This window comes from Ruditapes philippinarum, unplaced genomic scaffold, assembly GCF_026571515.1.
Source record: "Ruditapes philippinarum isolate M1 unplaced genomic scaffold, ASM2657151v2 ctg6058_1_1_1_1, whole genome shotgun sequence".
NCBI lineage: Eukaryota > Metazoa > Mollusca > Bivalvia > Venerida > Veneridae > Ruditapes > Ruditapes philippinarum.
The window spans coordinates 30821-58152 of NW_026862683.1; the positions used below are offsets into that span (position 1 = coordinate 30821).

The 27332-nt window shown below is 34.6% G+C and overlaps 2 protein-coding genes across 12 annotated transcripts in view; one reads left to right on the plus strand and one right to left on the minus strand.

Moving 5' to 3' along the window:
• Positions 1–27332, minus strand: part of LOC132719870 (uncharacterized) — a 90084-nt gene that overhangs the window by 29124 nt on the left and 33628 nt on the right. For 9 of the 11 annotated variants that reach the window (XM_060703807.1, XM_060703810.1, XM_060703809.1 and 6 more), the window contains 6 exons: positions 20185–20302; positions 19183–19354; positions 16469–16588; positions 11826–11959; positions 11323–11451; positions 2863–3038 (listed from right to left, as the gene is read on the minus strand). In XM_060703807.1, coding sequence (XP_060559790.1) covers positions 2863–3038; positions 11323–11451; positions 11826–11959; positions 16469–16588; positions 19183–19354; positions 20185–20302 — 849 coding nt within the window. Of the gene's footprint in view, positions 1–2862; positions 3039–11322; positions 11452–11825; positions 11960–16468; positions 16589–17938; positions 18427–19182; positions 19355–20184; positions 20303–22299; positions 22431–27332 lie in introns of those variants that run through there. The other 2 variants (XM_060703816.1, XM_060703808.1) reach the window with 2 other exon arrangements.
• Positions 12710–17381, plus strand: LOC132719872 (uncharacterized). The gene is made up of 2 exons (XM_060703817.1): positions 12710–12919; positions 13974–17381. The coding sequence occupies exon 2, from the start codon at positions 13975–13977 to the stop codon at positions 16081–16083; it is 2109 nt and encodes a 702-aa protein (XP_060559800.1). The 5' UTR covers positions 12710–12919; position 13974; the 3' UTR covers positions 16084–17381.

Sequence of the window (27332 nt, forward strand, 5' to 3'; positions counted from 1 at the left end):
ATTGATATTTGTCATACCACAGGAGTCTGGAATCGTTTCTTTATATAAGATGTCAAACATACCAGCTTTTGTTTTAAATAGATGAATTTATTTTCTCTATTGTATTTATCAGTTTATTTGAAAAGCTGACCATTACCCTTATTTGAAAAGTTGACCTAACTGAAACATAACGTACATACAATAAAGCAAATCAAGTATAATTGTCAACTAAACGTATATCTAAAAAAGAAAAAAACGGACAATAGACAAGAAATTAAACAATCCCATAAAAATCATATCCTAACTGACGCTCCGCTATCTTTCACTTAGAAAGCGTAAACAGTGATATGATGTTAAGAGCTTGAAGATCGAAAATCAGAAGGCTTGGAATAATAATTCGTTAAATGAGCCAGATATCAATTATTGTTCTTTTCGTAAAATTACGTAAAATGCGTAATGGGCGAAGGAAAGACATTGCATCATTCCTCGTGTTAACTTCTGAGATAAGAAGTTACATTTAACTTAATCGTTTTTTGTTGGTTTTTTTGTTTGTTTGTTTTTTGGTTTTTTTGTGTTTTTTTTTATTTGGAGAATTTTTCACAAAACCCTGTGGTCATACAAGCTTCTTTCAAGACACGGCACGCTGTCTAATATTAATGTGTTACACGATTAATATTGGACTTACACATTAATATTGGACACCTACCTGTACTGTATTAAAAATACAGTACGGTCAGAACAAAGGAATGACGTCATAGTAGTAATTTAAAGCATGATAGTGACCTCCTAGGCAGCCCAAACATTGAATGAACTTCAGCCTTCAGCCTCGGTCTGTTAAATGTTTATGTGCTGACTGACCGGTCACTATAAATACTATTAGGCCCTCAGTGATGTGTACTATTTTTTAAATACATGTATATATTTTCCATGTCCTAAATGGGGCAAAAGAATACACATATACTTCTTTAATTGCAAAATTAAGAAATAAAGAAAGGAACATGTGACGTGTTAGTTTTGTACCAGTCAAGTATATCTAAAACTCCACACCATTGTGAAAAAGCAACAATTTTGACTTTTGGATGACAGTTAACCCCAGTTTAGCAGAGACAGTCAGAATGCCACCACACTGAGAGTTTTTGCAATGTGAGTAAAAATTGAACTGCTATATTCAGTTCAGTACTGCTGCTGGGATAGATTGATAAAGGTAACAACTGACTGATGCATACACCCACACTTTCATGTTAAGGAAAGGCAAGAATAGCAAGACAAAGTGTATGGATATTACATATCAAACATAATTATAATGTTAAGTAAATTCTGGCACATATCAAAGCTACCTCTTATGCATTGTAAGAAGTGTTATTAAATATGCAATATGTAATATGATACAGCACAAATACCTAGCTATGTGAACTATATATTAAGGGCATCACGTTTATCCTTTCAGTTTTTAGCTGAAAACCGGTTAGAAAATTCAATAACCGGTAACCGTTAGTATTTGACTAAAGGGCGGAAAAGTTTTAAATTGATTCTAAAATACAACCTTAGTTTTTTATGACTATATATGACAATTGTTTGTATTTTAGTTGTACTCAATGTACTCAATGTATTTTTTCCAATCTGATAGTTACTCCATATTCGGATATGTATTGTATTCATTTTGAGTACAACTAAGTATGAACAAAATGGCATATCTTGTCATAAAGATACAAAGTTAACGTTGAAAATTTAAGGATCTATTAGTACGGTCAGTTAAATGTTTAATAACGTTATTATGTTGCCATTTAAAAACTTAGCATTTTTTCTAACCGTGACACTCCTACTATATATGGATTTAAGGTGTGTTAATGGGGAATCAAACTACTCTTAAGCTAATCAACATAGAAAGCAGGGCTTTATCACAATGATATGATCAACATTTGTAAGAAGCAATGCATGATCCACAATAGAAACTACAGAAATATCACTGGCATGGCAAGATCCATGATGGAAACTATATAACATTACTGCCATGACATAATATTGGTAATTTTAGACATTGTAAAATGTTGCAACATATTCTACAATCTGAATGTGTATTAAACATAGTCTAGTTTACAAAATTGTAGAGTACATGTAATAACATAGCCTACAGTGTGAGCAATTAAAAAAATATTGCACAAGTCTATACTGCACTAACCAAATGAGTGAATAGCTTAGTGAAAACATTACATATACAAAGGCACACTTGATTGGTTAAAATCTATTGTGACATAATATACTATGCACTATCACACATGTGAATTAGTATAGTGATGTGATATACCTTCATGACAGTCGCCTCTCTCCTCATTTATCATCATATCATCATCATTATCATTATTGCATCATCATTATCATCACCACCATCATTATTGCATCATCATCATTATTATTATTTTCCATTATCATCAGTATTATTAAACTGATAATCATGTTTATCATTATCAGTTACCCTTTTGCCCTTTACTAAGTTATCATCATCTTCATCATCATCAACATCATCATCATCATTAACAACATCATCATCATCATCATAAAACATTTTTAAATATAGCATCATCATTATTATCATAATGATCATATTATTTTCACATCTACTTTGATTGTAACAAAACTTTTAATTCCCTTTTATTAGAAAACTTTTAATCCCCTTTTATTTAAAAAAGAGACAATTTTTAGTTTTTTTATGAAAATCAGTATCAACTGTCAAATTTAGCAACATTTCCAGTACTTTCAGGTTAATTACTATTATCAACAATATAATCTTAAATCAATGAAATTTATTTAAAGGAGTCTTTTTTTTTACAAATTAAAGATAATTTAATATACATGTTGATGTGACAGAAATATCAAAATTATTACCAGGTTGAACTGAGGTTGTGGGGCTTGATGGATTATTGTGTTTGGTTGTGTTGGGGGTGGCGGCTGGTTACGCTGCATCATTAGCAATACTCGTAAATCATCAAGCTCTTTCTGTAAGCCGTACATTTTCTCCAAATGTTCACGTTGTAGACGTCTTAGTTCCCTTTCCAGCTCATCTGCAGGGAGATAAACAAATGTTCTGTATTAATGTTCATGTCTCTATTTTTGTGTTTTGTTAACATTAAGTTAATTTTATTATTCTTATATAGAAAAACCAGCAGTGTACTTAAAGTTATAGAATAATGTTTTAATAGACAGAGTCTAGAGATCTAAATATGAGCTGCGTCATGACAAAACCAACATAATGGGTTTGCGACCGTCATGGATCCAGACTAGCCTGCGCATCCGCTCAGTCTGATCAGGATCCATGCTGTTCCCTTACCAACTCTATTACAAGTAGAGAAACTGATAGCGAACAGCATGGATCCTGATCAGACTGCGCGGAGGCGCAGGATGGTCTGGATCCATGCTGGTTGCAAACGCACTATGTTGGTTTTGTCATGACGCGGCTCAATTATACTTTCAAACCATTCAATAAATAGGGAAAGTAAACAAAAGTGGGAATTATACAAGTATAACAGAAATATTATCACAGGGAGTGAGAGAGAACTTGTTAGATTTTTATAAAGAAGACATTGGTATAGTATTTAAATGTGAACTCCTTCAAAGATAAGTTTCAAAATGTACTTTTAAGTTTGAATATCTCACTTAATTAGGTAATTTTGTTGAAACCAAGATAGACAATTACAATAACTAAGTTTTATTATTGATGTGCAATTGCTTAACGTTCTATACCATACTTTCTATATTACACAAAAAGAATTAAGGAAATTTGTTAAATTATTATATTTTTTACAGTATCAACACAAAAAATCAAAAAAAATCATTTAAGCATGAATGATTGAAAATTCATTGTGATTAAATGTTTTTATAAACATACAAATTCACCTGAAGACTACTTTATGCTCATAATGGTTTCTTGCATTATTCTTTGCAAAAAGAAAATGTTAATAACTGTTGAAAACACTTAAATTGTTCAAAAATTAATCCAAAGCCACTTGTATAAGAAATTCTCATGTTAAAAGGTTTGCAGTTATATGGCAGTGAAATTTGGGGATATGGTGATGTAATAATACAGGTGGGATGGTGTGTGGTAAAGTAAAGGTTAAAACACTAAAGAATGACTATAAACAATTGAAAACTCCACTGCAGTGAGCTGAAAAACAAGAACTGAGATCAGTAAACAACATTTAATATAAATATATTTTCCTAGTTTTAAACTTCCTTGTAAAACAAATGAGCCGCATCACGACAAAACCAACATAATGGGTTTGCGACCAGCATGGATCCAGACCAGCCTGATCAGGTCAGCTGGTCTGGATCCATGCTGGTCGCAAACGCATTATGTTGGTTTTGTTGTGACGTGGCTTAAGTTTGTCTTTCAATAATTTGTTAACCATTAAAGTTTTTTCCGACAGCTTTTTTAATTTAGGAGCACTGCACATGGTAAATCACTGTAAAATTATGCAGATTGGACTGTCTCTATATTAGTGGTATAGGAAACTATACAAGTCACTGGCACAGATCAGACATTATTGTCACTTACATTAAAATTATCAACACTATTTTGTTGTTGCTGTTTTTTTTAATTTGAACACTATAATTTCAATGCATCAATCTTATACTTTATCATGTAAAATTCAAAAGACAATTAGAAAGATCTTAAAAGACGTAGTAATAAAATCATAGGTAAACTTACAACTACATGTTTGTATGAAGTAAAGCATATACAGTATCAATCATAAAACTATGGTTATAATGATATTATCAGCCATAATTCATACAAACACATACATAAATACAGCATTTCCATTTTTAATAAATAACTATTTGGGATGCAGAAAAATAATAATAATAAACTAGCACCTATAATAGTATCAGAGAAAGCCAAGGATATTGCACTACAAGTTTTTATCTTTGCTTACTGTAAATATATACATATCATGCACTACTTAAAATATAATCCAAATAAAACTCATGCTTTTCACACATTTATATCAACAGACAAATCAATTTTTTTATTTTTTCTTATTTTCCTATTTTTAATTTGATGCAATGAAATTGATCTGGTTGAAAAGTGACTGTCTAATTAGATGAATAGCAAATAGTTAACCAGCAATGATATTCAAATGCATGTATACAGTGTCCTTATTGTAGCCCTTATATTGCTCACTTGGCTGAGGACTGTACAATCTTTGATAACGATATTTCAAGCAAACCTCTACCACTTTAAGTAGAAAAACCTATTTTTTAGCCTTGCTGATCTTAACCTTGTTTTAACTGACCTTAAATTAGAGAGTTTTATGCAAAATTCCTGCATACAAAATATTTAACCCAAATGCTCTATGGCAACAAGAACATTTAGCAAGGAAAGTGACCACTTTGGGTGCGCAACCAATTTTAACCACCTGGCATATCTACAAATCATATATGTAACTCTAGGTGTTGTGGTTTGTGGCAAATTATTTTGAAATTTTCTGGGACCAATCATCATTAACCTTTTACCACATGAGCAGATTGTGAACAAGAGCTGTCAGTAGGACAGCAACGCTCGACTATTCTTAGTGCCTGATAGTAAAAAAAATGCTTGATACAGTTACCTCCTCCTGTTTACAGGTTGGGGTCATGATGGTGAACAAGTGTGCAAAGTTTCAAACCATATGTCAATGGACTTTGAAAATATTTGAACTATTACAAAAACTTTAACGTAAATTCTAAGTCGAAAAAGGGGCATAATTCTGTCAAAATGCTTGATAGAGTTACCTCCTCCTGTTTACAGGTTGGGGTCATGATGTTGAACAAGTGTGCAAAGTTTCAAAGCCATATGTCAATGGACTTTGAAAATATTTGAACTATTACAAAAACTTTAACGTAAATTCTAAGTCGAAAAAGGGGCATAATTCTGTCAAAATGCTTGATAGCGTTACCTCCTCCTGTCTACAGGTTTGGGTCATGATGGTGAACAAGTGTGCAAAGTTTCAAACCATATGTCAATGGACTTTGAAAATATTTGAACTATTACAAAAACTTTAACATAAATTCTAAGTCGAAAAAGGGGCATAATTCTGTCAAAATGCTTGATAGAGTTACCTCCTCCTGTTTACAGGTTGGGGTCATGATGTTGAACAAGTGTGCAAAGTTTCAAAGCCATATGTCAATGGACTTTGAAAATATTTGAACTATTACAAAAACTTTAACGTAAATTCTAAGTCGAAAAAGGGGCATAATTCTGTCAAAATGCTTGATAGAGTTACCTCCTCCTGTTTACAGGTTGGGGTCATGATGTTGAACAAGTGTGCAAAGTTTCAAAGCCATATGTCAATGGACTTTGAAAATATTTGAACTATATCAAAAACTTTAACGTAAATTCTAAGTCAAAAAAGGGGCATAATTCTGTCAAAATGCTTGATAGCGTTACCTCCTCCTGTCTACAGGTTGGGGTCATGATGGTGAACAAGTGTGCAAAGTTTCAAAGCCATATGTCTATGGACTTTGAAAATATTTGAACTATTACAAAAACTTTAACGTAAATTCTAAGTCGAAAAAGGGGCATAATTCTGTCAAAATGCTTGATAGAGTTACCTTCTCCTTTCTACAGGTTGGGGTCATGATGGTGAACAAGTGTGCAAAGTTTCAAAGCCATATGTCAATGGACTTTGAAAATATTTGAACTATTACAAAAACTTTAACACAAGAGCTGTCGGTAGGACAGCAACGCTCGACTATTCTTAGTGCTTGATAGTAAAAAAAATGCTTGATAGAGTTACCTCCTCCTGTTTACAGGTTGGGGTCATGATTGGGAACAAGTGTGCAAAGTTTCAAAGCCATATGTCAATGGACTTTGAAAATATTTGAACTATTACAAAAACTTTAACGTAAATTCTAAGTTGAAAAAGGGGCATAATTCTGTCAAAATGCTTGATAGAGTTACCTCCTCCTGTTTCCAGGTTGGGGCCATGATGGTGAACAAGTGTGTAAAGTTTCAAAGCCATATGTCAATGGACTTTGAAAATATTTGAACTATTACAAAAACTTTAACGTAAATTCTAAGTCGAAAAAGGGGCAAAATTCTGTCAAAATGCTTGATAGAGTTACCTCCTCCTGTCTACAGGTTGGGGTCATGATGGTGAACAAGTGTGCAAAGTTTCAAAGCCATATGTCTATGGACTTTGAAAATATTTGAACTATTACAAAAACTTTAACATAAGTGGTTACGCCGACGCGGACGCGGACGCCGACGCTCGGGTGACTGCAATAGCTCTACTTATTCATATCGAATAGTCGAGCTAATAAGTGGTTACGCTGACTCCGACGCGGACGCCGACGCTCGGGTGACTGCAATAGCTCTACTTATTCTTATCGAATAGTCGAGCTAAAAATGACCGTTTTCATTGAAAATCCTCCTGTTACAAGTTCAAACTGCTATGAAACCATGAAAAATGCTTCAATACTAATGCAACTTGGCATAAATGTTGACTGGACCATAACCTCTGTAACAGCATGCTAAATCTCAAATTTCCTGTTACCATGGCAATGGGAGGAAGACTCAAAATTGCGAAAAATCACTATTTTTCATTGTTTATTTCCATCAAAACTGATTTCAAAGTGCTGCAACTTCTCAATGCATTGAGATAGAGTAAAAGGCTTTTCAGCGTTGGTTACACGTTACCTTAAGATCTACTTGAGGCCATTTTTAGCCTGTCAAATGTCCAAAATTTTCTTGGCAATAAGAGGGACTGTAAACCTTTAAATCCCGCGTATCCCCCTTCTGGCAACCCCTTGATGTATCGTTTTGATGGGGGCCGCGCCAAAAAAGTGATCACTTTTTTTAACAACATTTCTTAAATGGAAAACAGTGTTTGGGGCCTAAATTGGTCATTTTTTCACTGTTTGAGGCCTCAAAAAGGGGGGGGGGGACAAAAAGCCATCATAACACGTTTATGAGGGAAAAGGTTAACAGATGTCAAGGTCATGTTATTCAACAATTATTAAACACTATGCTTTGTGGTTTCTAATAAAAGATTTTTCATACTATCTCTTAAAAGTATATTACCTTTTTATCAATTATCTCCTATTCTTTCAGTGAATCAGTAGAAATTCTTAAAACAAGTAACTCACTGGCAGGCTCAATTTTTACCCCTGGGTTAAAATGTGAATATGTTCAGGTATGAATTTACTCAGTAAGGATTAGACATATGTAGGCTCTAATCTTTGCCATTTAAGGGATTTATTTATATACTCCCTATGTAAGCTTTGTAAAAATGTGACAAAAGAATACACAAAGAACCATACTTTGTAAGAGGTCTATAAAGTATTCACATGCCAAATGTTTAAGCTCATAATGTATAAAACGTAAACTCATAAATTTTTTACTATTGCCATAGCAATCAAGGTTCTAAATGTAATTAAATTATTTGAACAAATCTGCTAAGGCTTCGTGCATTGAAAATCCCTGCCAAGCTAAATCAACAGCGATAAAGTAATATCAGTATGACAGGCCCGATACACACCTTACAGTGCATGACCTTAATTTGTTCACTCTAGTATTACCAGTGCCAGGTAGGCTACAACATTATCTATAACAATTTGCAACAACAAGTTACAGATTAAGAAAAAAATGCAAAAACAAAATACACATAAAATAATTAAAAAAAATTAATAAAACAGCAAATGAGGATAAAATAGAACCATTAATAAGATTTGGTAAAACCTCTTTGTTTTTTTTACCAGAATTCACATCTGTGATTAATGTACAAAATTCTTCAATCACAAACTTAATCAAACTAAATATTAATATACATGTAAAGGTGAATTTAAAAACTAAACAAGAGCTGTCCGTAAGACAGCGCGCTCGACTTTTTTATTGCTTGCCAATAAAAAAAGTTTTTGCAGTAAAAGGCAATACAAGAATCTCTGTATTTTTAAAGTGAACAATGGCCATGAGCATTAAGATATTTAGTGAAGAATTATTTTACTGAATTGTGTGATACCCTTGAACACTGCAGCAAAGTTTGAAATGTTTAAGTCAAAAGAGGGCTGGTAAGAAAGAAAAAAAAACTGAGTTGAGCCTTAAATAAATTTAATAGTATTATACTACTGATTTTAATTTCAAGTACAAAAAGAGAAAAATAACTAGTTGTTTGATACCCTTGAATATTACAGCAATGTTTATATGACATAATTTATGGTAAAGTGAACAAGTGGATAGGAATGAATTTTTTTAGATTTTTTAAGTTTTTTAGTGCTTGCCTATAATACAAAACATTGACAGTTAAGGGCCATAATTCAAATAAAATCTTTGACAGAATTACCTTCTCCTGGACATGTTTTGGAATCATGATTGTAAACAAGTATTCCAACTTTCAAATTAATATCTCAAACAGTTCAGTCAAAAAGTGGACTGGTACTAAAAACTTAACCAAGATTCTAAGTCGATAAAAGGCCTTAATTTTTAAAACAAATCCTTGACAGAGTTACCTTCTCTTGCGTACAGATGGGGGTAATGATGTGAAATAGCATTAAAAGTTTCAAAGCAATATCTCAAAGGGTTAAGGGCAATAAGTGGATTTTACCCATATTCAATGTATTTTCTAAGTCAAAAAGGGGCATAATTCTGTCAAAAACCTTGACAGAGTTATGTCCTCTTGTCTGTTGATGAAGGTCGTGATGGTAAACAAGTATGGTCAGTTTCAAAGCAATACCTCCAATGGTTTTGAAATAAAGTGAGGTGGTACAAAAAACTTAACCAAGCTCAATACACTTTCTAAGTCAAAAAAGGGCCATAATTCTGTCAAAAACCTTGACAGAGTTATGTACTCTTGTCTGTAGATGGAGGTTATGATGGTGAACAAGTATGGTAAGTTTCAAAGCCATACTTGTAATACTTCTGAAATAAAGTGGGGTGGTACGAAAAACTTAACCAAGGTGTGACGCCAACGCCGACGCTGACGCCGACGCCGGGGCGAGTAGGATAGCTCCCCTTTTCATAGAAAAGTCGAGCTAAAAACTAATTTTATATTTCAATTGGGCAATGACAATAGATTTATTTTTATTTGGGCAAAGTATGGAAGATCTATCTAAGATAACTTTGCCAACCCAATTTACCAGTAACTATAAAGCTCTGAGGTAAAAATATATAGGACAGAATAAAGTACCTTTGTTGAGGAATAAAGCTGTAAATGCAATAATTTAGCTATGAAATGTTTTCATTCAATGCATTTGAATCTAAATAATGATACATTCATTAAATAGATTATAACAACTTAATTGTTGAATTAGAGTATATACACAGGACAATAAAGAAAACCTCTATAATTTCATGTCATATTTGAGTATTTGATACAGTGAGTATCTTTTATGATAGATAGACTTGTAGTCATAACCAAACCATTTAGTACTGGTAATCATATGTGTTGTATTTTGGAGGACTTGACCTCCTCACTTGCCATGCAACATCAGGGGTTTCATCTTCAATAGCTGTTTCCTCATAACCTTCAGGGCTATCATTCTCACTCCTCTGTGAGACAATTGTCTGGTTAGAGCCTGGTCTATTTTCTGTGTCTGTAATGTCATCGTTAGGCAAGTCCTCCTCTCCTGACCTTGACAATGGTCTTAGCCTTGACCCTGACCTTGACCCTTGCTCCTGTGCATTGATTGGTGGTAAAATATCAGCCATGTCATCAATACGTGAATTTACACCTTGCTCAGCACCTTCTGAAACATGGCTGAGTTTTGTTGTGAAGGGGCGAGTCTTATATTTTCCTGGTTTTCCTGTGAAAGGGTCCATTTCATTTTCACCATTACCTTTGTGTCCTTTTTTGTTTCTATTGCCAGTGGGAGTAATCAGATCCCTAAGGTCAAGCGGTGGAACTTTAGGCTTATGTCTGAGACCTATATGCCCATAGCTATTTGATCTAACAATATGTACAGTTCCATCTGGCTGATGAGATGCTGTATACTTCACAATTCTTTCATCAGATCTTCTGTTTGGTTCTGAATGGTAACTTCTGGCATCAGATTGTATTTTTGGTACATCGTAAGTTATAAATTGTGACGGCTGAATAGATTGGTATGTATCGGTTATATGTTGTTGGGGCTGTTGGGGCTGAGGAAAGCTGTACAAAGTTGGCTGTTCTTGTGGAAAATTGTAAACTGTAAAATAAGGCTGTTGGGGAGCATAACTGTAAGGCTGTATAGCCTGAACTGGCTGTATTATATCAACTGTATGCTGTTCACTTATAATTTGTTTTGGTACACTGTTTTTTCTTATCTTACGTTTTTTATGATGTCTTTTATCAAAAACCGATTTTGGAACAGAAATATACAAGTGCACTTCTTTACCTTCTTTATCTGATTTGTTCCTATTCTGTGCAAGCAGATTTTGTTCTTGTAGCAGACGTAACTGTTGGTTTAATCTGTCATTTTCCATCTCAAGCATCCTAAATGTTGCATCATTATCTCTTGGTTTTTCTTAAAGTAACAAAAAATACCAAAATTACTTCAAACATCAAATTAATGAGCTATTTGTTTATTTTATGGCTGAGTAATTGAAGTAAATGACTTTAAATCACTTTTTCCTCACAGCACAAAAACAAGGAACCAAACTTAAGAATTTTCAGAAAACTAAAAGAGCTAACGTTTGAGATGCAATATTCAGCTATTATAGCTTTAAAGACTATCCAGCTAGCATTAAGTTAAAACATTTTCTTTTTTTCCTGTCATATCAAGAGTTTTTACCGTAAAATATATTTACTTCTATGGCTTATACATACTTAACTTCTTTTGCTTGGACATGCTTAACAGAAGGCATCTGAGCATTTAGCAGTAATAAGTGGGTTACTTACCACGTGGTGATTTATGTTCTGGTTTTTGGTTCATTTGGTCTTCTATGGCCTGGGCCTCAGCTTGCATTTGTGACATCTGTGCCAAGACATCTGGATCATTACCTCCATTCTGTAAATAGGCTTGCCTAATTGCACTGAAAGAATACACACAAAAAATAAATGTTTTAGTTTGAGCCATTATTAACGGAGGTAAAAATAATAATTTGTTCTTGTTGTTTTTTAATTTACATAATGATGACCTTGGCCTTTAGCACAAAATCTAAACCGGTCATCTACTGGTCATGTTGACACTTAATATTAGGGCTATAGCATTATCTAGTTGTAGATCGGACAAGCTTTTTGTTGGACAAGCTTTTTGTGGTCAAGGCCATGACGACCTTGATCTTTGACATTCATTTTAATCTAAAAATTAGTAGGGGTCATCTACTTGTCATGACTAAATAAGTTCCATACCAAATCTTAGGACTGAACACCAAATTGTTCTCTACTTATTGGTTGGACCAACTTTTAGTGTTCAACGGTAAGGTGACCATGACCTTTGCCCTTTTAACCTCAAAATCTTAAGGGGTCATCTACAAGTTGTGAGTCACCTCCACCCCAATGTTAAAACTGTAGGCCAGTGTTGTCTACTTAATTAAAACATTAAACAGACATACAGACCGACCCAATCACAGTATATTCCCACTTATTAAGTAGAGGCACGATAACTAGAGATGCTGAAACCAAAGTGAGTGTGAAAGCTCTCCATAACTTAATATAGTCTAGATTTAAAATACTTCCTTCTTTAAATCAAAAGCAGGAAAATTAAAAATGATAAATCAAAAGTAGGAAATTTAAAAATGATCGGAGGCGTTCACAAATTATAGATTTAATAGTACAAAAAAATTAGCAGTGCAATAAGGATGCTATGGAACATACAATCTTTTATTTTATATACTGGTGATCTATGGATAATAATGTAAACAACAGGGATGTTAGTTTAAATTGAAATCATCTGTACCAAAAGAAATGTTGGAATTTAAAAAAGATTATACAATCACCTTGCCTATATCATATGTCTTTATGTGATCCTCAGGGAGCAGAGATTGGTCCAAGTATAGTAATTTTCATTATATTATTTTTGTGTGAAAATTTGTGTTATATTCAATCCTTCTTTTTTGAAAAGTGAATTGCCTTGAAGTTTCTGTCTATTAAAATATTAAAACATATGGTTTCACACTATTAAAGAATCAGAAAATGTAACAGGTATAGCCACTGCTAGTATGATACATATAGTTTATTTGGTATTTATTTTTTTCTGACACAATCATCAGGGCTGGGAATCAGAACTGCATTGTATCCAACAAAATGGAAATAAAATGCCATATTGGTATTTATTACTATTTTTGTTGGAAAGGACTGAAAACCAGGTATATGTATTAACATGCTCCACTATTCAGTATATGTTGCTTGCACAACTATTTTGTCAAACCAAAGTTACAGCAAACACAATTCTTATGAAGTTTCGTTGTTACCATGCAGTTCAAATTGCTTTATCCATCATTTTTTTCCTTCAAATCAATTATATACTCATTTCAGAGTTTACCATAAACTTCTAAATATAATTTTGCATCATTTACTAAAATTTCATGAAATAGTGGTGAACATGATTTAAAATGAAATCTTTTTTACCTACTGCTGAACTGACACTTAGATTTTTATCTTGTTCACATGTCTGCATGATTTAATAATCAATTTTAAACAATGCAAGTAAAAATCAAGCTTTTAAACTATTAATATGGGTACTGCTTATATATGGGAACTGCTTGCATGCCAGTACCACTCAAATGGACTTCTGGACAAAATTTATTCAAACAATTTCAAAATATATACTGACTGGATAGAGAAATATAAAGTGCTCATTTTGATAATTAAATGGGGGAAATATAATTTTATTTTTGCATAGTTTGGCATCCCCTGCTTTTTAAAGCCAAATCCCCCTATCTGGGTGGCTTGAAATATGGCATGTATGTTTAAAATACAAACAAGAAAAGCAATTATTGCCAAAGTATTTAAAAAGGATTTGGATGGAAAGGGTTTAAATTAGCAGGGATACACTTATTTCCTTTTTTGACCCTAACATTTAACTTTTTGTTTTATCTATTTCAGGATGTTTAAAAAAGAAAGCCACACAGAGGAGTTTTCACTGATGATGTCACAGGTTCTTTCAGACATAGGAGTAAATGAAAGAATCGTGTTAAAGAGAAGGCAAGCATGGTTACTGAATGAGTGTATGGATACAAAGTCAAGACAACTGTTTGGAAATAATACATATGTTTACTTCCTGGGCAGCCAGTCTGAGGGAACAACAACTCGAGGGATCAATTCTGATGTTGATCAACTTATCTGTATGAATGACTTTCACGTGATTGAAGACTTGAAGGACTGGCAACCTGGTGTACACAACCTGTTAATGATACAGGATGAAGAGGAAGAACAAGGTTACTGTAAGCTACAATGTTTTGAAGATAATGCACCAGTGCCATGCAGTAATGTTCCTAATGAACACTTTGTAAAAATGGGTAAAACAGGCAAAGTATTGATGAAGAATAACTTATTGTATAGATTGGCAAAAAGCTTGCATGGTCTTTCTGGCAACAGACATGGTCCTGCGTATTCAGTACATATGAAAGGATTTCTTGAGAAGGATGTTGTCCACGCTTTCCCCCTAAAAACATGGCCTAGTCAGGCAAGACAGTGGCTGAACAAGGAAGGTCGATGGCCAACACATGACATGAGGAATTATTGTAGCAGAACTATTTGTTTTGTTGTTGGTGTTGGAAGGAAGGATAGTGAGACTGAAGCACTAGAGTGGAGAATATCAACATCTCTTGCAGAAAGGTGCTTAATGTTCAATCTCAATATCACACAGATTAGATGCTATGTTTTGATGAAGTTTATACTGAACACCTTCATCAAACCTCAATTTGGAGACATAATTTCAAGCTACATGTGTAAAACTATCCTGTTTCATTGTATTGCAAATACTGAAAATGTGCACTCTGATGTTTGGAATGAAAGAAACTTACTGATTTGTCTCACTAAATGTTTATTTGTACTGTACACTTGTATTCAAAGTGAAAAATGTCCACATTTCATTTCACCAGTAAACAATTTAATGAAAGGAAAAATTTTGGCTGAAATCAAACCTAACTTACTGAAGAATTTAAAATCTATCATCAAGAGTAATGGAAAAGAATTGCTAAAAATAGAATGTGATGGTTTTGGTGTAAAGTTGCAGATAAAGATGAAGATTCTTCCTATGGATTACATACCAACATTGAATGAGATCATTTCAGGATACTTAACAACAACAACTGCAAGATTCATTGATGTCAGCACATGGCCTTTCCTCATAGCACAGAGAAACAGGTCGTGTAAAGAAATCATCCAAATCTTGTCAAAGTACATCTCATCATTAGTTAATGACCACAATCAAGCACTTGAAAAAAAAGCTTGTGGCCTTCTTGCAGCCAAGTTCTCTGAATTTCTTGGATCTGCTTTGGCATCATTAAGCATTCAAGAACAAAGAGCTGTATCACAGAATGCACTAGGTTGGATCTCAGCAAGTCTAAACACAGATGTTGCATCTAGTAAACTAAAGCTGGCATCTGTGTTTTACTGTACAGGAGATTATAACAATGCAGAAAGTATTCTCTTAGGTACTGAGAAGGATTATGACTTAGATTCTGTTCAGGGGATCTGTTCTTGTTATAGCTTTGTGTGTAAACCACCAAGAACCAAATTTGATGATGTATCATTTAGACATGGTGTAGAAGCTATACAGACTATCGTTGCATTATGTGTCAGATTTTTTAAAAATGAAATAAACTGTGCTCCAAATGAAATAAAGTATGAAATGTTTAGATCAACTAAAGAAGACATGAGTAGCAGGCAAAAAGAAGACCACTGGATGGATTCTGCTGTGGTAGATTCTCTCCCTTTCCTTTACTTCCTACAGTATAAGACCTACAAAAAACTAGGAAAAGTTGAAGACAAACAAAGAGCACTTTCTAATCTTGAAGACACCATTAGGAAGGAGTCAAACCTTGGACATCGAGAGACAGCGCTCAATCTTCTAGGACAGTGTAAGGAGGAAGAAGATCAGCCTACAGAGGCTTTACATAACTATATATTATCCTTGATTCAGAGACGGAGAAACAATGCTGCTAGCATCCATATATGTAGATTGTTATCAAAAATGATAAATAACACATAACAGATATTGCTTGCCTTCGTCAGCCTGTGATGTTTGTCTAGGAGAACTGAAGCACTCATTTCTTACGAAACTTTAGTTCCTCAATGATAAGAGGTTGTTTAATAATGGAACAGTTTCCCCAATATTGCTTACACTTCAGAATTAACAGCAGTATACTCAAGTTATACACAAACTTTACCTGGACAATAACTCAGACAGGTATCTGCCCAGATAGAAACTTCATTACACTACAATATAATCAAAGTTTTTAATTTGTTTGTGTAACTGATACTCAGTAAGAATCAAGTGACAGAAAATGCCTGACCTATGGCAAGCCAGGTTATCAGTTGTGCACTATTTTCAACATTCATTTTCAGTCAGTATCAAATCTTGAAAAGGATTTTACCTGATTTCTGCTACCAGAGATTTTCCGTAATAAACTGGAAATACAAGTGATCTCTTTGGTGGTTCTGGTTGTGGTGGGGGTGGCGGAGGTGGTTGCTGGTACACAGGCTTCTCTATTTCACTGTAAACATGAGCAACAATCAAATTATTAATGTAAGCTAACAAGCAATAAATTATTGATATCTGCTAACAAGAAACTAAAATACATGTACTTATATTATTGTGCTTTTCTTCAAAGTTACAGAAAAATATCATTGCTTTCTTTAGCAGAACTGCATTTGTATTACTTTTCGTTACATACATGTAAGTTATTTTCACAAATATATCAATAGTATAACATAAATGGTTTGTTATACTGGTAATATGTTTACATTAAACATCATTATGTTTTTCTTATTATATCTCTAGAAAACAGATAATTGATTTTTGTTGTTGTTGTTGTTGCTTTGTTTAAAAGGTATTTTAGTACTGAAAGTGTAAAACCATTTCTAATGCATGGAAAATAATGTATATCAGATACAATGTATAATTAAGCCGCGTCACGACAAAACCAACGTAATGTGCATCCACGCAGTCTGATCAGGATCCATGCTGTTCACTATCAGTTTCTCTACTTGTAATAGGGTTTGTAAGCGAACAGCATGAATCCTGATCAGACTGCGCGGATGCGCAGGCTGGTCTGGATCCATGCTGGTCGCAAACGCATCACCTTGGGTTTTGTCGTGACGCGGCTCATATTATTTTCTACACAAGATTCCATTGTTCAAAACAAAATATGATTGTTTGGAACATATACATGTATGTTTTGTTTGGCCAAAATTGTAATGGATATCAAATAATATTTTTTCATAATTATATTATTTACAATATTATTATTTCTGCTTAAGACTATTAAAATTGAAACTAATAAAGAATATGTGTGATTTTCTTTTTTATCTTTAAAGCTGCATACCTCCTGTTGAGCCAAAATGTTTCAAGAAAATCAAAGTTGAGAAACAAAGACTGGCATTCTCATACAATGTACTATTATATAAGTATTAAGTATGTCAATGTGAAAAAGAAAGAAAAATATCAAGAAATCAATAAAAAAAGATAAAAAAATCACAAACAAAATTAAAACCAAAAAAGTAATAAGAGTTGTCAGTAATGGACAGTGTGCTAGACTATTCTCAGTCAGCTTGATAGTAAAACAAGAGCCTGGAAAATGCAGAATGTTCTCAGTTAAAAAAGGGCCATAATACTGTAAAAATCCAGTTAAACTTATAAATCTTGCACAGTGACCTACTATGCTCTCAAATAAGTTAGTGAAGTATGACACCAATTTGCACCAAAGTCTGACCCTGATACCAATACAATACTCTCCCTATTCTTCGAATAGTCCAGCTTAAAACTAAATAAACTAGGTTAAACTAATGAAGTAAAGCAAAAAATGATAAGGAACAACTAACAACAGTCAAGTAAATTGAACCACCTAGGATATGTACTAGCAAGACTTTCAGGTTGTTTATGTTGATTTGCTTCCAGCATGTTAATAACTTTGACTTTCATCATATTCTCCTTGTCAATCAGAGGATTATCAAGCAATCCTTTCACATTTATTTCACTTGGTTGATCTTTTATGCCCCCTTCTATAGAAACCATTTTGTTTGAATAATCTCCATTCTCATGATCTGACCCTTGACCTGAACTTTGACCTTTAATCTTTCTCCATTCTTTATGTTTGTTTGCTAACACACCTTCAGCTATATTGTTACCATTTGCAGCATCTTCATGATACTCTTTTGTATGTCTGGCTTCCTCAAAACTTAAATTCTTTTCTTTTTTCAATGAGTCTTTTTCAATTTCAAGAGTGTCACAGACTTTAAGAAGTTCTTGAATATTTAGTTCAAGTTTATCTATCATGTTCACAGACCTGTTCATATTTCTGGAGAGAAGCTCTATGTCCCTAGGCCAAGAATAAATGAGCCATGTCATGACAAAACCAACATAGTGCATTTGCGACCATGACGCGGCCCAAATGTAACATCCTTGTTAAATAGTACTGAACAGATAATCTTCTTTACAAAAATGTTTAATTGATTACAAAATGGTTAAGATTATAAGATTTCTATTAAAACATCTGTAGATAAAGAGAAAATAAAAGATAAACTAATGAAAGTTTTAAGCATTTTTCCTTTTAACATCATGCATAAGACCAAATACAATATATATTATTTAGATTTGTCTAAAGAAAGGAGATAAACCAATAAGTAAGTGACAAGCTCAACTGCAGTTTGCATTTAATGTTTTCAGTTTGCATTTAATGTTTTATAGTATCTTAACAAAATTTCAATAGCAGCTTTTTAAAAGCAGGGTATACCCTAAACAAAGAATAAAGAAAACTTTTGAATAAAAGTTAGTTAAAGAAGGTACAGTAATGGGTATCCTTGTGTCACGAAAAAATTAATAAAAATTTAACAGCATTTACCCAACAGACAATTGAAAATATTGCTAAGATACAGTTCTTATTGTTATGCATTAAACCTCTTTTTCATGTTTCAACAAAAAAGATTCCTGATGACACAAAGTTAAGGTTTCTAATATACCTGGTATTCTAACAGAGTAACAATAATTCAAGGGAAAAATCAAAAAGACCCACCACGAAATAATAGACCATAACTGATTTAGATACATTTATTTGTTTTTCTTTAGACTTCAATAATGTATGAAACTTACATGACATTAATTTTTTGGTTTCCATGAAGATCCTGTAACTGTCGTCTGAGGTCATCAAGTGCTCTTTGGTTTCTCATCTCCTGTTCTCTTAATTCTCGCAATAACTCTGCTGTATTGTCATGTGGTGGGGGAACAGTTTTACGACCTAGATTTTCCAATTGTTTTCTTATGTCTGCAAAAAACATAAAAAAGCAGCTTAGTATACTATTTTGTATTTTAATTCCTTCTGTCTTATTCTTGTTTAGCCCCTGATTCCAATATACTACTATGGTGATCTAAAACAGTTACAGAATTGACAGAATTGTGGTGACCGGACTCAAAAATTAGAGCACTTTTATAAAAAGTCATATAACTTTGGATCTAAAAACTGAGACATTGACCTCTGAACTAGGGACCTGAATCATTGCATGTGACACATCATCATATTTATTATATTCAGCACATTTATGAAAAGATATTTTTAAATCCAGCCAGGAATGACAGAATTGTTGACAGAACAGAAATGTCAATGCATTTTTCTGAAAAATTTCCTTTGTGGTTAAAGTGTGACTGTGATCTTAATCTTTGAGCTGCAGACTTAGATCTTGTGCTCAATGTTCAACAAATGTATACAAAATTATTTTGCAATCGATCTGAAAATAACAAACTGATGGACTGGACACATAGTTTGAACAGAAGGACGGACAGATAGAAAGACAGATACTGCAAAAAAATTAACAGCTAAAGACTTAAAATTGTTGAGAAAAAAAACTGACAATATTTGAAAAATGTTCACTGACACATGAAACTGTAAAATCCAACAATTCATCAAAATAGATTCAGAAAATGGTGAAAAACAGCCTCAATCTGTGCTAATACTCAATAGAAATAAAACTTTCATCAGCGTTAATTTTTAATGAAAACAAAAAATGCTGATAAACTCAGTTTCTTTTTAAAAATATTATTGTTTACATTATAATTTTTTAGATTAAGAAAATATTTATGAATTAAAATTCCATGTACCCTCTCTTTGTTTTTCTAGATCCCTGTTTCTTAAGTTAAGATATTCCATTTGTCTGCCATGGTTCTCAGCCAGGCTGCGTAACTGTTGATCTTGGTTTGGATTTCGTCTGTAGTCATCCTGTAAAATTAAAATCATAGAGACTTAAAGGTGCTCAATTATAAATGTTCAACTTGAAATTCCCTTCATTAAAAATTTCAACATTTTCAATCATAAAGAATTGTAAATCTTGAGAATCTTTGATATTAATATAATGGATAATTTATCACAATAGACAAGCAGCTGCAACATTGTTTTAAGATTATGTTACTGGTTTCCAAGCAGTTTCCAGACCCTAGCAGTTTTTTCAGCTGTTTATCATTTTCATTCAGTACATTGTCAAATCTTGCAACAAACGAAAACAGGAAATTAAATTTAGATGTCAAACTTGGCTCACTGAGCTTGCTTATGACATTATTTAGGTTTCATGTGACACCTGTTCTGGTGTCAGAGATATTAAAGGAACTCCACTGACACTCAATTTTAATTTCTTATATAGACCAGCTCCAGGGGCACTTAAAACAGAAATATGTGCAAAAGATAATTAAGAAATATTTATTAAGAAATAAATTGAAAATTGTATTTTGTGCTGTTCTTAACAGGATTTGAGTGAATAGCATTGCAACACTTTTCATTTTTTTGTCCTTTTTCACAATGAAAATAATTATTTTGGAAAAACGGAGAGAGTGAATGATCTGAATTTTTGCATGTAAGTTTTTGGTAAAGGTCTGCATCAAATGGAACATTAATCTCGAAAAATCATTCAAATCCTGTCATGTCAAATAACCTCAGTGGAGTCCCTTTAAATCTTATTTTCTGGACAACAAGGGGAATAATTAATTTTAATGAAAGAGTTGTGAAACTTTGCCTATATAACTTGCTACAGTTGTAAGAGTATGTCACAACATGTTTGGATGTAAATGTTACTAGATAAACCAGAAACAGCATGTACATTTCTTTTCAATAACATAACCCTATCCAGAAAGACCCTTCATAAACATCTCAAGTTTCTAGTTAATACTGAAACTTGTTTCTGAGATATTTAAATACATTAAAATTCCATGACATTTCCTATTAGTAAAAGGGGACATGTGAAACAGAAATGAGAAATTTGGCCTGCTGAGCTTACCTATGGCAGTGATTGATATACATGAATATCACCACCTTTACCCTTACAGAAATACTCGAGTAAACTTTATTTCAAAACATTGATTTTCTCAAATAAAATAACCTATGTTAACATGTAATAACAGAATAAAAAAACTTCATCTTGTGCACCTTCATATATATTTTAAGCTTCAGTTTTCCAGTGCTTCTGAGGGACCTCCCCTCTTTTTATCACTGATATAGATAAATATCTGTTGGTATCAAAGATTTTGAAGAAAAACAATCAGGGCATTTTCCGAAATGTTAAAAGATATTAAATAAAATTCACTGAGGTCAAAAAGCCTTAATACATAAAATTTGCATAATTATATAAAGGGGCACTGTACCCTGTCATCTAGTGCCCCTTCATACTATTTTCATACTGTATAATTAATAAAAATTATACTATACAAGTTTGAAATAAACACCTGAAGCAGTTTAAAAGATACATAAAGAAACATCGTAAGTATTATAAAGTGATTTCTGTTTTAGCCCCATTATCTATATACTATTTGTGTTTGGGTATTAACATGTACAAAATAACAGCAATGGTTTATGAACAATCAAATTAAAATTCAGTAATTTACAACAAGAAATTTAAAAAAAAGCTTTTAAAATTTTTAGAATATTTAACTTTATTCATCTTCCAGTCTAAAATCGACTGGCAATGATCATGTACCTAATATTTTGTTGTAACTTAATTTCAGTTAATGACTGAGAGCTTATATTATAATAATGTTTTTAAACAGTGGCATCAGATGGAAATAGCATGTGACATCCCAGGTCCTTATAGTATTTATACCTTATTGAGACAATCAATTCCAGTTTTCAAAGATAAATACAAATTTATTGAAAAAAAAAATGTGCTGAAATGAATTTAATCAGATGTTAACAGTTTTAAAAAAAATGCACATAATGAAAAAACTACATACCTGCCAATAATGCCTTGGCCTATGATATTTCCTAGTAAACATTTTAAGTTATTTTATAAAGTAACTGTTACAGCTAATCTTGCAATTTGATTATGCATTTGACAAGAAACACCATTGATATTATATCATCTATAGAACTACTTTCTTTCATTTACAGAACTACTTTCTACATTGTATAATCAACAGAACTACTTTCTATCAACTACAAACTTTATTTGGAAACAGGAAGACGTAAACAAACCCTTTAAATATATCAAAGAATTGAAGGTGAAATGTACAAACATCTTTGTAACATCATTAATAACAGTTTCTGTTTAAATGTTGAGTAGTAACCTGTACTTTAAGTTTACAGTATAAACCCCAAACTGCAGTTGTTTAGCTATCATTATGTCATTTGTTACAATTATGAAATAGATTATGTCCTATTAACACTTTATTATATTTAAATAAATTTTTTGTAAAAAATGTCTTAAACGAGTATTAAATTTCCTTATCATGGTTGACTGCTCAGATATTTTGGTGACATAGTTTTAAAGCAATTAATTCCTAAGAGCATGATTTGAGTTTTATACAATTTTCATACACTTCCAATTAAAGTAAAAATATATGTTTACATTAAGTTTTTTTTTATATTTGCCACACACCTATTGTCCTTTTCTATAATTACTACATGTAGCCATATCTACTTAAAAAGAAAAATGTTAAAATATTTTCTTTTTTCCTGCCATATCAACACAAGGTTGAAGCATGCATGGCCCCGTACTGGTGGCTGGCATGGCCTTATACTGGGGGCTGACATGGCCTTATACTGGCGGCTGACATAGCCTTATACTACCCTATAGAAAACCCTATAGATCCCACCTGGATCCCACTGGGAAATTTGGTCAGGATCCCACTGGGATAAGGGTGGGATTTCAATTGGGATCCCAATGGGACCCACTGGGATGGGGTGGGATCCTGACCAATTTTCCTGGTGGGTCCCAGTGGGATCCTAATTGAAATCCCACTGGGATCCCACTCTTATCCCACTCATTTTTTTCAGTAGGGTAGTGGCTGACATGGCCTTATCCTGGTGGCTAAATTGGCATTGCCCTATACTGATGGCTGTTATGGCCTTATCCTAGTGGCTGACATGGCCTTATCCTGGTGGCTGGCATGGCCTTATACTAGTGGCTGACATGGCCTTATCCTGGTGGCTGGCATGGCCTCATCCTGGTGGCTGGCATGGCCTTATAGTAGTGGCTGACATGGCCTTGTACTGGTGGCTTGCATGGCCTAATATTAGTGATTTGCATAGAGTTATACTGGTGGCTTGCATGGCCGTATGTTTGTGGCTGACAAGGACTTATACTGGTGGCGGGCATGGCCTTATAGTAGTGACTGGCATGGCCTTATAGTAGTGGTTGGTATGGCCTTATACTGCTGGTTTGCATGGCCTAATAGTAGTGATTGGCATGGCCTAAAACTGGTGGCTTTCATGGCATAATACTGCTGGCTGGCCTGGCCTTATAGTAGTAGCTTGCATGGCCTAATAGTAGTGGCTGGCATGGCCTTATAATAGTGGCTGACATGGCCATATTTTGCTGGTTTGCATGGCCTAATAGTAGTGATTGGCAAGGCCTTATACTGGTGATTGGCATGGCCTTATACTGGTGGCTGGCATGGCCTTATACTGGTGGCTGTTATGGCCTTATACCACTGGCTGGCATGACCTTATACTGCTGGCTTGCATAGCCTAATATTGGTGGCTTACAGTAGTGGCCAGCATGGCCTTATACTGGTGACTGACAAGGCCTTATACTGGTGGCTTGCATGGCCTTATAGTAGTGGTTGGCATTATCTTTTACTGCTAGTTTCCATGGCCTAAAAGTATTGATTGGCATGGCCTTATACTGGTGGCTGGCATGGTTTTATAATGGTAGCTGCAATGGCTTTATAGAAGTGGTTGGCATAGCCTTATACTGGTGGCTGGCACGGCTTTGTTATGGACTTGGCATGACCATATATTGGAGGCTGGTATGACATAATAGTGGTTGTTGGCATGACTTTATACTGGTGGCTTGCATGATCTTATGTTTGTGGCTGGCATGGCTTTGTAAAGGGTTTTGAATGACCTCATACTAATGGCTTGCATGACCTTAATACTGGTGGTTTTCATGACCTTTATAATGCTTGTGGCTGACATGGCTTTGTAATGGGTTTGGCAGGGCCTCATACTGGTGGCTGACAAAGCCTTATACCAGTGACTGGCATATAGCGGCTTAGCCTTAAACTACTTGTGGCTGGCATGGCCTTTTAGTGGTGGTTGACATTGTTGTTTGCCTTATTGTGGTGGCTGGCATGGCCTAACAATTAAGACTGGCATTGCTTTATCCTGGTGGATGGCAGTGTTTTAAACAAGTGCCAGTTTGCTTTATCCTGGTGACTGGCAGTGTTTTAAACTAGTGCCCGTCTTGCTTTATCCTTGTAGATGGCAGTGCTTTTAACTGGTGGCTGGCCTTGCTTTATCTTGGTGGCTGGCAGTTTTTAAATCAGGAGGCTGGCAGTTCTTTAAACTGGTGGCTGAACTTGCTTTATCCTTGTGGCTAGCAGTGCTTTAAACAAGTGGCTGTCCTTGCATTATCCTAGTGGCTACCAGTCCTTTAAACTGGTGCTGACTTTGCTTAAATTGCTTTATCTTGATGGCTGGCAGTGCTTTATCCCAGTGGCTAGCAGTCCATTAACCTTGTAGCTGTCCTTGCTTTATCCTGGTGGCTAGCAGTCCATTAAACTTGTAGCTGTCCTTGCTTTGTCCTGGTGGCTAGCAGTCCATTAAACTTGTAGCTGTCCTTGCTTTATCCTGGTGGCTAGCAGTCCATTACACTTGTAGCTGTCCTTGGTTTATCCTGGTGGCTAGCTGTCCATTAAACTTGTGGCTGTCCTTGCTTTATCCTGGTGGCTAGCAGTCCATTACACTTGTAGCTGTCCTTGGCTTTATCCTGGTGGCTAGCTGTCCATTAAACTTGTGGCTGTCCTTGCTTTATCCTGATTGCTAGCATTCCATTAAACTTGTGGCTGTCCTTGCTTTATCCTGGTGGCTAGCTGTCCATTAAACTTGTGGCTGTCCTTGGTTTATCCTGGTGGCTAGCTGTCCATTAAACTTGTGGCTGTCCTTGCTTTATCCTGGTGGCTAGCAGTCCATTAAACTTGTAGCTGTCCTTGCTTTATCCTGGTGGCTAGCTGTCCATTAAACTTGTGGCTGTCCATGCTTTGTCCTGGTGGCTAGCTGTCCATTAAACTTGTGGCTGTCCTTGCTTTGCAGTCCATTAAACTTGTAGCTGTCCTTGCTTTATCCTGGTGGCTAGCTGTCCATTAACTTTGTAGCTGTTCTTGCTTTATCCTGGTGGCTAGCAGTCCATTAAACTTGTAACTGTCCTTGCTTTATCCTGGTGGCTAGCTGTCCATTAAACTTGTAGCTGTCCTTGCTTTATCCTGGTGTCTAGCTGTCCATTAAACTTGTGACTGTCCTTGCTTTTATTCTGATGGTTAGCAGTCCATTAAACTAGTGGCTGTCCTAGTTTTATCCTGGTGTCTAGCAGTCCATTAAAATTGTGGCTGTCCTTGCTTTATCCTGGTGGCTAGCAGTCCTTTAAACTGGTGCTTGCTGTGCTTTACCCTGGTGGTTAGCAGTGCTTTTTCCTGGTGGCTAGCAATGCTTTAAACCGGTGCCTCGCCTTGCTTTATCCTAGTGGCTAGCAGTCCTTTAAACTGGTATTGGCCTTACTTAAGCCTGGATGCTAGCAGTGCTTTATCCTGGATGCTAGCAGTGCTTTATCCTGGTGGCCAGCAGTGCTTTATCCTGGTGGCTAGCAGTGCTTTATCCTGGATGCTAGCAGTGCTTTATCCTTGTGGCTAGCAGTGCTTTATCCTGGATGCTAGCAGTGCTTTATCCTGGTGGCTAGCAGTGCTTTATCCTGGTGGCTAGCAGTGCTTAAATCTGGTGGCTTGCCTTACTTTATCTTGGTGACTCACAGTGTTTTAAGCTGGTGAATGACCTTGATTTATCCTTGTCAATAGCAGTACTTTAAACTTTTGGATGTCCTTACTTTATCCTGGTGAATAGCAGTGCTTTAAACTGGAGCTGGCCTTGCTTTATCCTAGTGGCTTCAGTGCTTTAAACTGATGCTGGCCTTGCTTTATCCTGGTGAATGGCAGTGCTTCTAACTGGTGCTGGCCTTGCTTTATCCTAGTGGCTTGCAGTGCTTTAAACTGGTGCTGGCCTTGCTTTACCCTGATGAGTGACATTGCTTTAAAATGCTGCTGGCCTTGCTTTATTCTAGTGAGTGGCAGTGCTTTAAACTGATGGCAGCCTTGCTTTACCCTTGTGGCTAGCAGTGCTTTAAACTGATTCTGGCATTGCTTTAAACTGATGACTGGCAGTGCTTTAAACTGGTGCTGGTCTTGCTTTATCCTAGTGGCGGGCAGTGCTTTAAACTGGTGCTGGCCTTGCTTTATCCTAGTGGCTGGCAGTGCTTTAAACTGGTGCTGGCCTTGCTTTATCCTAGTGGCTTGCAGTGCTTAAACTGATGCTGGCTTTGTGGAGTGTTTAGAAAGAGATAACTGACATGGTCCAGTACCCATTATACTCTCAATTAAAACAGAAATTAAGTTTGTGTTGTAAGGAAATCATTTAGGTTGTTTGGGGAAGTTTACTTTCATTAACAATAGGAACCTTCAATATTTTCAATTAGCTGTGGGTAAGTTTCCCAGAATTACAATTCAGAGCTTTCAAAACAATTTCCTTGTATAAAGATTTTTATACAAGTTAAGTAGTTTACTTTAAAATCTTAACAATTTAGCAAGTGTTTAAGATTTTAAACAAGATTGCATTTGAGAAAAATGCTATGCCACCGCATTAATACAATACTAAATAGTAGTGTAGGAACAGATTTTGTTTTGTTTCTATACAATTTTGAAGATTGTCATAATGCATAGATCCCTGACCTTATAAATAATTTAATTCTTATTATCATATTAGTGGTTAAATCTGTTGT

Excerpts from the sequence above, each read along its gene's own strand:
- LOC132719872 (XM_060703817.1), top strand. The coding sequence starts at position 13,975 with ATGTTTAAAAAAGAAAGCCACACAGAGGAGTTTTCACTGATGATGTCA.